Source organism: Pteropus alecto, unplaced genomic scaffold (assembly GCF_000325575.1).
Source record: "Pteropus alecto unplaced genomic scaffold, ASM32557v1 scaffold61, whole genome shotgun sequence".
Taxonomy (NCBI): domain Eukaryota; kingdom Metazoa; phylum Chordata; class Mammalia; order Chiroptera; family Pteropodidae; genus Pteropus; species Pteropus alecto.
The window spans coordinates 15,043,825-15,052,021 of record NW_006434835.1 but is presented as its reverse complement, the minus strand read 5'-3'; the positions used below and the strand labels follow the sequence as shown (position 1 = coordinate 15,052,021).

The following is an 8,197-nucleotide window of genomic DNA, read 5'->3' as shown; positions in this document are numbered from 1 at the left end:
AGAGTGTTAAGCGTTGGGGTGAGAAATGGATACGATTTTTTAAAAAATGTTTGACTTTCAACATTGTAAAGGTCTTAGAATATGTCTCTGAAGCTAAAATGAAGCTGTTATGTGGATGTAATTCTAAAACCAAGTGTTTTTATGGATGGACTTTCTGATTCTCTGCCATGATCTAGGCTTGGGATTTTACTATAGACTGATTGTGCAGTAGCTACTGTCACCTGGGCATTAGAGAGCCGTAACTATCAACCAAAAAGAGAGAAGATTTACTTCTTTGAGGTTGAAATCATGTTCACATAATATAAACACAACTTGGTCAGCACCCCATCAGGCAAGCATAGTCTACTCGATGCAAAAACCTTGAGAGCCAAATGGATACTTTTGAAAATGTCACGTCCGAGCGGGACTGCCCGACTGCATTCGCCTCTCAGGCCTCTCTCTGCCCTGCCTTGGCTCTCTGGCTGCATCCTGGGGAATGCTTCTCCTCTACCGGGGTACCATTCTACTTTGTATCCCCTCACCCCACCCCTCACCTTCAGTGCTGAGTGCTTATAACCAGACTACAGAGATGACACATAGACAAGCAGAACTCCCTTCGTGTTACTTCAGAGCCCTAAGTTGGTCTCAGCTACGCCTCGTGTTACACCCCTGTGTTCTTCAGAATCGCTTCTTCCAGAACCTGCCATCCATGGTGTTGGGAGCTGTAATCCCGGTTTGCACACTTAAAGAACATGTGCATGTCTGGTGGACTGGTAGCGATGGCCCTCTGTGGGTGTAGACACAGGCGTTTGAGGGTCCAGGCGGTGTTCATGATTCCAGGGTGAGCGAGAGGAGGATTTAGCACGCCCGAGCAGATGCGTCTGCAGGAAGGAATACCGCCTGTGTCGAAGTTTCATTCATTTTCACCTCGTTTGTTTCCAGGACCAGATGGGCTGTGTGCCTCCCTGATGTAACTGCTCCCTAGAGTTCAGGTGGCTTTGTTTCCATTTTAGTATTAGTATTTCCTTCTCCCGAGAGGCACTTGTCTCCGTGGCTGTTTTATGTCGGTTGCGGTTGCCGATTGTAGGTAGTATGACCCTCCCCTGTTTTCATGCTGGATCAGGAAAGTCGGCCTACAGAGAGCAAGGGGAGAGGCAAGTCCAGAAGCCCGTGGGTTCGGGGGTCAGGGAGGCCCCTGGGAGAAGATCCAGGGTGGTGAGTAGACACTGGCTGTGACCTCGGTGTGTTGTTTGTGTCCGTGTTGCACAGGTTAGCGGAGGAGCCGGGACAGAGAGGAAGCGTGGTGAGTACAGAGCGTTCTCTGCGTTCCCCGCGGCCCCTTTCCCTTCGAAGTTAAGGCCTCTGTTTCCCTCCTCCCTTTCTTCAGTCACACCTCCCAGGCCGGAGCCATCCTAGCAGCTGGAACCCAAGTTCGGGGTTTCTTCAAGAGCCCAACTGCACCTCTTCCCCTTGCCCAGCCCTGCCAGCGTACCCGCTGGGCCCGGGGTACAGGCCTCGACTGTCTTGTGCTGGAGCTGGGCCTCAGGCAGGGCTTGGTGTCACCTGTGTCGGGATGCAGTTGGCAGACCAGAATCTGCTGGGTGGACAGGCTCTAGGATCAAGGCCTCAGAGGTCGGCTGAGGGCCACCCACATCCTGGGGCTGCCTCTGCCTCTTTGTCCCTGTTTTCCCATGGCCAGTGTCATTTCTCTATGGGGGTGCAAACCACAGCCAGTATACCCCTGAGGTTCCGTCATCCAGAACTGTAACCTGCTGCAGTTCCTCACCACAGACACCTATTTCTGTCATGCAGGATCACACTGACCCCACAAAGCCAGCCAAGCCATTTCCCGTGGCACCTGGCCATGCTGCACCTTCTCACTTCCTAAAAAAATTAATAAAAGTACAGATTTCCCCACAGGCAAATGCCCATTGACTTTAGGAATTAGTCTTTCACATTTTTCCATCTCAGGACCTTAACTCTTACCTAGTTCCAGTTCCAAGATACTGCAGCTTCTGGGCATGCTCACTGAAAGGAAGGGATGAAAATAATTGGACAACCAATCTGTTCCAGAGAAGAGTTATTTCAAGGATAGATGCCTTTGGTGCAGCCATGAGATTTATCTTTATTTTTCAATCTTTTCTGCCCTCCCCTCCCCTACTTCTTGTGTTTCAAAGTTAGGCCAACTTCCAGGCAGAGAAGGCAGGGCTGCAGCCTCATGATCCAGAAAAGGAATTTTTCCAGACTCTTCCAAGTGGTCTATCCTGGAGCAGCCTCTGGGCCTTTCCCTGACACCCGCCCCCACCCATCCGCACCAGGGCCCTGTTCCACCTGCACCCTGGGACCTGCCGTCTCTGAGCCTGCACTGAGTCAGGGATCCTGCAGGCTATGGCGGGCAGCACCCAAGCTGCGGAAATTCTCCCTGCCCTGGAAATCAGAGCCCCCGGGGCTCAGGCAGGCTTCTACCTACACTCACTGCACATTCCGCCAAGGCTCTTCCTTACAGCAGCCCCAGGCCGCCCCAGCCAGCAAAGGAGTCAGGAGCCGACTTGCCCTTTGGGAGGCTGCCAGAAACCCTGTCCCCAGGGCACAGGAACTGGGGGACAAGGAAAGGCGGGCCCACCCCCTCTTCATGCAGATAAGGGAACCAAAGGCCCATGACCTGACCCAAGAGCTTGATGCCAGAACTAAAATCTGGGCTGGGTCTTCTCCTAACACTGTTTCTTGACCCTATTAGAAGTTAGGAGAAACTCACCAGTGGTGAGGAGTCAGATGAAAAGCATAAAAACTCAGGTGGTTCATTTTCAGAGGCGCCTTAAGGTCTGCTGTCTTCAGCACGAGGCTTTCTTCCCTCCCTCTCAGTGTTTACAGGCAAGTCGCCGACCTCTCTGCCCTTCTCAGTCAATTCTTCCCAAGAAACCAGCACATTCCAAACCTTACATTGCAAACCCAGTTTTTCTCCCTTCTCTTGAAATGTTTCCTGGCCTGGTGACCTAAGCAACGACTCCAGAGACTCTGGGTCTCTGGCTTTTTTTAGTGTGCCTTTCCCTAAAGAGGTGTGAGTGTTGTCAGCCCTTTGCATCTCCCGAGGTGAAAGGAAGCTTCCTGACAGCCCATCCCTGCACTGTCTCGTCCCCAGCAGTCGTTAGCAGCATTTGCTCAGAGGCCTTGGGCAGTGCCTGTAATAGTGCATCTGTCCTGCACAGGCACAGGGGACGTGGAGCAAGCTGGCATCGACCTGAGGAAGGCAGAGTCCTCCCCCAGAGGCGCATTCCTGTCCATCTTTCCGCTACACACCTGGATCAGGCTTGCAAGCTGCCAGACATCACTACCAGCCAGGAAGAGGGAGCCCAGAGCCAGTGGGAAGTGGGAGGGACCACCTGATGCCCCACTGGTGGAGGGCCCACTCGCACAGTCCTGCATGAACTAGCATCTTCACCGCTCCCCTTGGGGCATGGTCTCATCTCTGCCACAGGAATCTACCGGGAGGTTGAAAAGAGAAAAGAAACAACACAAGTCTCCTGTGTGTTTGACCTGAGGGAGTTCTTGCTGGCTTCTCGCCAGGATGTGGGGTGCTCCCCAGGGTGGGGGGTACAAGTTTCCTCCCTACCTTTGACCTTTAAAAACAAACAGGTTTTCTTTCCTCTGTGTGCAAAGACAGCTTTAGGCCTCGCTCGGTTCGACAGACATTTACGCCCTGGTCAGAGTGCTAAAAATAGCCTCCTTCCTTTCTCTCACACTGGGTTAGGCTTCCGCCCGCCCCGATGCGATGCCGCTGAGCAGCCTAGGCGGGAAGGGGGAGCCGTGAGCTCTGCGCTGCAGCCCGGGACGGTTTTTCCAGCAGCAGCAGCAGCAGCAAGAGGGTCCTGTGCAGCAGAGCCAGGGGCCAGCGGCCTGGCCCAGGACCGCGGGGGGAGCCGTGCCCGCGCGCGGGGCTCACGCAGCCTCTCTCTTGCTCGGGGTTCCATCCCGCTCTGGCACATGATCTGCAATCCCAATTCCCGGTGCTTTGCATTTATTTTTTTCTCCTCCCTGGGCTCCAGGATGTTATTTTTAGTAGAAGAAATGCCATAAATATTTATAAAGGGCAGTGACTGGAATGAAGTGAGAGGCCCCACAGCTGGCTCTCGCACCCCGCCCCACAACACACACATCTCTGCAGACCCCTGCCCACTGCCTCAGGAGGTCTGTGTAGAGCCAGCAGGCTCAACCCAGCCACACACACAGAGCGTCACATGGAAACCTCGTGAGGGAGCAGCCAGGGCGAGACAGAGGGGCGGGGCTCACTGCCTGCCCCGGTCTTCCCTCTCCGTGCATCTCTTCTCCCGGGATTGCTCCCGTCCCTGAAGGAGGGCGAGCTTGCGTGGGAGCACTACCCCATGAGGCCCAGCTCCTTGGTGTCGAGGACTTGAGAACTCCGCGTGAGGGGCAGGTACAGAGAGCATTGCTCCAGCCGGGTGAGAGCAAGCAGGGACATGGGAGCTGGCTTCCCCTCAGGTGTGAACGCTCCCCCTCCCACACCTGGTGGAGGCCTTGCCCCCCACAGCAGCTCCCAGGTGCTGTGCAGGCCCACACTGACCAGCAGTGAGCTGAGGCCCTGGAGAGCCAGCGGGAGCTCTGGTAAAAGAAAACATTGGTGAAAATGGTCTCCCACACACTCACGAAGAGGGGATCCAGGCTTGTCTGGAGGGCCAGAAGGGGCAACGGTGAGAGTAACTGTATGGAAAGTTCTGGGGGACATTCAGTGCCTAACGATGGATGGGAGGTCTACGATGACACTGTTGGGCGACCATTTACTTCCCCCACAACCCTGACTTCTCACACTTTACACCCTGACCCTGAGGACAGGGCGGAACCCCACCCCCACCCCCACCCCCAGTCCTTCACATTAACTGCTTGCTTCTTCCAGAGCAGACAAAACCAAAGGAACGGTCAGATTAAAAATACCAAAACAGCCATGTTCTTGAGCCAGCTGAGGCGCACGTGGTGTCTGGCAGTGTCTCCTGGGCCCCGCCTGTGCCTCTCTGCCTGCCTTTGCAAAGGAGAAGCGTTAACATCTCCAACAACAGGAGAGGCTCCGAGCTCCCAGCCTCCCACTGTGTACCAGCACCTGGAGGATGATAAGCGGCACTGGAGAGCCACAGGGCTGGACTCAGCTGCCCACATGACAGTGCGTGGGGTGCTCTGTTTTTATATAAATTCTTGTTGACAGTTGATTTCTTTTAAGGTTGGAATATCCACCATCATCTAAAGTCCCCAAGGTACCTCCTGAGTTCTTGGCATCTGATTTATATCAGAAGCTTAAAGCTGGGGCCCTTTCCCCAACCCTGACAGGGAACAGAAGTGGTCATCCTTCCTAATTGCTGTGACCATTTAGGAGCCTAATTTAACCTAGGTGGATGATCTTTTGAGGGAACTGACATATCCTGTCAGCATCATGGGCCCCCTGGGCTAGTGATATTTTGTAGCAATAAAGACCCCTAGAGAAGTCCCAGATGCATCCTGGGGCCTGAGGAAGTCACGGCCCCGCCGAGCTCAGGTCTGTAAATCCAAGCCATGCGGAGGTTCATTTATCACACCCTCATCTGCTGCTCTATCCACTGGCAGATTCCCCCTCTTCTGCATTGCTTACGCCCCGTTCCTGTAGTCCATGACAGCTTCAGAAAGGTACAGTTGCTATGGCAATGCCTAGAGCCATCTGAATTCCTGCTTCACCTTCTAGAAGAAAAGGGCTTGTGAAGAGCCATTCAGTGGATTTCAAATCTAGCCTCCTCTGGCCTCTCCTCTACCAGGGGTCAGATGACTGTTACAGACTCAAAGTGTGGGAGGTAGGTAGCCCATCTTCCCTAGGAAGATACTCACCGTAGTGGCAAGCCACATGGCACCCGGACAGGTTCTCCAGTGTGGATCAGAAAACTAAGTGAGGCTTCCTACCTGGGGCTCTTAGGTAAGATACAATACCAGCAGTTCTTAAACTTAGAATCCCCTAGAGGACTCATTAATATATGGATAACTGGGTCTCACCCCCAGAGTTTCTGATTCAGCAGCTCTGAAGTGGAGCCAGAGAATTTGCAGTTGGTGGTTCTTCTCTAGGGCCAAAGACTATAGTTTGAGGACCACTGAACACAGGAGGAGGAAAAAAACATCCACATCGGTGCAAGAAGCCATAGCCAGTCAGGTAGAAACAGGCCAACGTCAGCATTCTTCAAGGAGAAAAGGGGGTGTGCTCTACAGTCACATTGTTTGGCTGGGGGCCTGGTGAACATGTGCCAGGACAGGTGGTCCTACATTTTTTCTTTTTGGCCCCCGAGAATTAATAAAGATCTTCCCCTAGACATGAAGGAGGAGGCAGCATCGCAAGCAAGGCCTTGAACTTGCCGAAGACCAACCTCATGGATGCCTCATAGCTGAGTAAGTCTAGAGTCTTAGCAGTGGGGGAGGCCCCTTGAGGTCTTCAGGCCTCACTGAATGCAGGGCCTTAACGATTAAAATTGAAACCTGGTCTGCATTCATAACTAGGAAGTGAGCAGTGGGCTTGGAGGAACTGCACCGCATTCTAAAGCCCATCAGACTGGAGACAGTGGGTGTAAACAGGCCACTGCAGGGAGAAATGGAAATGGTCACTACTTAGAGTGGATTCTAGTCACTTAGAAGTGTTTTGGAATAGGATAAGAGGCTGGGAAGAGTGTGTCCCCATGAGTTTATAGGTCATGACTAACAGAGAAACTTTATAGCCCCCTGGGGCCCGGGCACATTGCCAACTAATAAGGAATTCATTATAATTCATAACCAGTTATAGCCTGAATCCCCTTCAGCCCCAGCAAGAGTCCTCAACCAAGCAACAGAAAAACTTGTTAGCACGTCAGCCTACACCCATTGTCACATCGCCAAGTTGGGAGTTCGGAGACCCGTGGAGGATGGCAGCGCAGACACATGCCACCATTTTTGCTGAGCAGTGCAGCGAGTCCTCAGCACGTGTGTACACACACACACCCGTGGGGTCCTCTGGCTTGGAAAGTTTAGGCCACAGGCGCTCAGGCTTTTTTAGAGTCAGAACCTGACGCAGGGAGGGCAGGGAGGGCAGGGAGTGCCACACCAAAGGGCCTGTGCACAATGGGCTTTTCATTCAGGTCCCAGTTCATGGGTCACGCCAGCTCCACCATGGCCTGGTCCCAAGACCTTTGTGCCTTAGTCTCTTAGCTTCCCTATGCAAGATGGCATCCTTGTACACCAGGCATTCGTCCCCAAACAAGGATTCAGCCTGGGTCCTAGATCCATAGCCTCTAGACGTCTTTCTTATCTACAGGCCTGGAAATTCCAGGCTTGGTAGTCAAGACCCCGCATCTCCACACGCCCTCAGAAAGCAGGCCTCCTGGGTCTTTCCTTCTCAACAAGGCCAAATAGCCACTGGGTGGAGGTAAGTTCTGTGTCTTGTTCATCAACTCATAAATAGCCTGAGGCACTGTGCCTAGGTGATGGCCCTGTCTGCCTTGGCCCCTCGTCCTTCGAGGTATTACCTCTCTGGGGCTCCCCCATGGGGTTAGTCTTTTGGAAAGACTATTCCCCTGGGGCTACTGAGAAAGAAGCCATGCAGAGAAGAAGTCAGGAGCCGGGGAGGCAGGTTGCAGAGAAGCAGCTCGGACTGGGCAAGAGCCAGCAGATGGCTGTGAGGGAGTCCGCCTGAGCTTCCTGCTAGACCAGCTCCTCTGACGGACATCAGGCTGGATGACGGATGAATCTAAGGAAAGAGGCTCCAGGCTTTAAGTCTCTGTAGCGCCTCCTCTTCCCTTGCTGCTCGTCGGTGTTTGTCCTACTTTCCTTATTGCCTAGGCAACCATCCCAGGTTCACCCTTTGCCACCCAGCTTACCCTGGGAGCCCCCTCAAAGGAGGAAGACAAAGGACCAAGGGATATGGAGCAGTGGGGTGAAGATAGCTATGTGTGGGCTGAGGGACCAGGGAGAAGAGAGATGGGGAGAGGCAGAGCACAGCTGAGGAGGGGACAGGACCAGGGCCGGGCTGGGTGGATTCTCCTCTTTCCTCAGTCCTAGGCTTAGGGTATCTCATTCTTTTGACCTGTTGTGGCCACTGCTCTCAAGCCACAGATTTTACCCTAATTACATCCCCCCAGGCTTTCCACCCCCAGCTAGGGTGGGGACCATGCAGCACCTGCTTTCCGCTGGGATCCCTAACCCCTTCTGGAGGCCCCTGCCCCAGGCG

At 53.6% G+C, this 8,197-nt stretch overlaps 1 protein-coding gene across 9 annotated transcripts in view; it reads left to right on the top strand.

Annotated features, from left to right (window-relative positions):
- Positions 1 to 3,635, top strand: part of DTNB (dystrobrevin beta) — a 158,963-nt gene extending 155,328 nt beyond the window's left edge. For 5 of the 9 annotated variants that reach the window (XM_025045711.1, XM_025045710.1, XM_025045717.1 and 2 more), the window contains 2 exons: positions 1,249 to 1,282; positions 3,186 to 3,635. In XM_025045711.1, coding sequence (XP_024901479.1) covers positions 1,249 to 1,282; positions 3,186 to 3,409 — 258 coding nt within the window. In that variant the 3' untranslated portion in view covers positions 3,410 to 3,635. Of the gene's footprint in view, positions 1 to 1,248; positions 1,283 to 1,366; positions 2,980 to 3,185 lie in introns of those variants that run through there. The other 4 variants (XM_025045715.1, XM_025045719.1, XM_025045713.1 and 1 more) reach the window with 4 other exon arrangements.
- Positions 3,636 to 8,197: the final 4,562 nt, after the last annotated feature.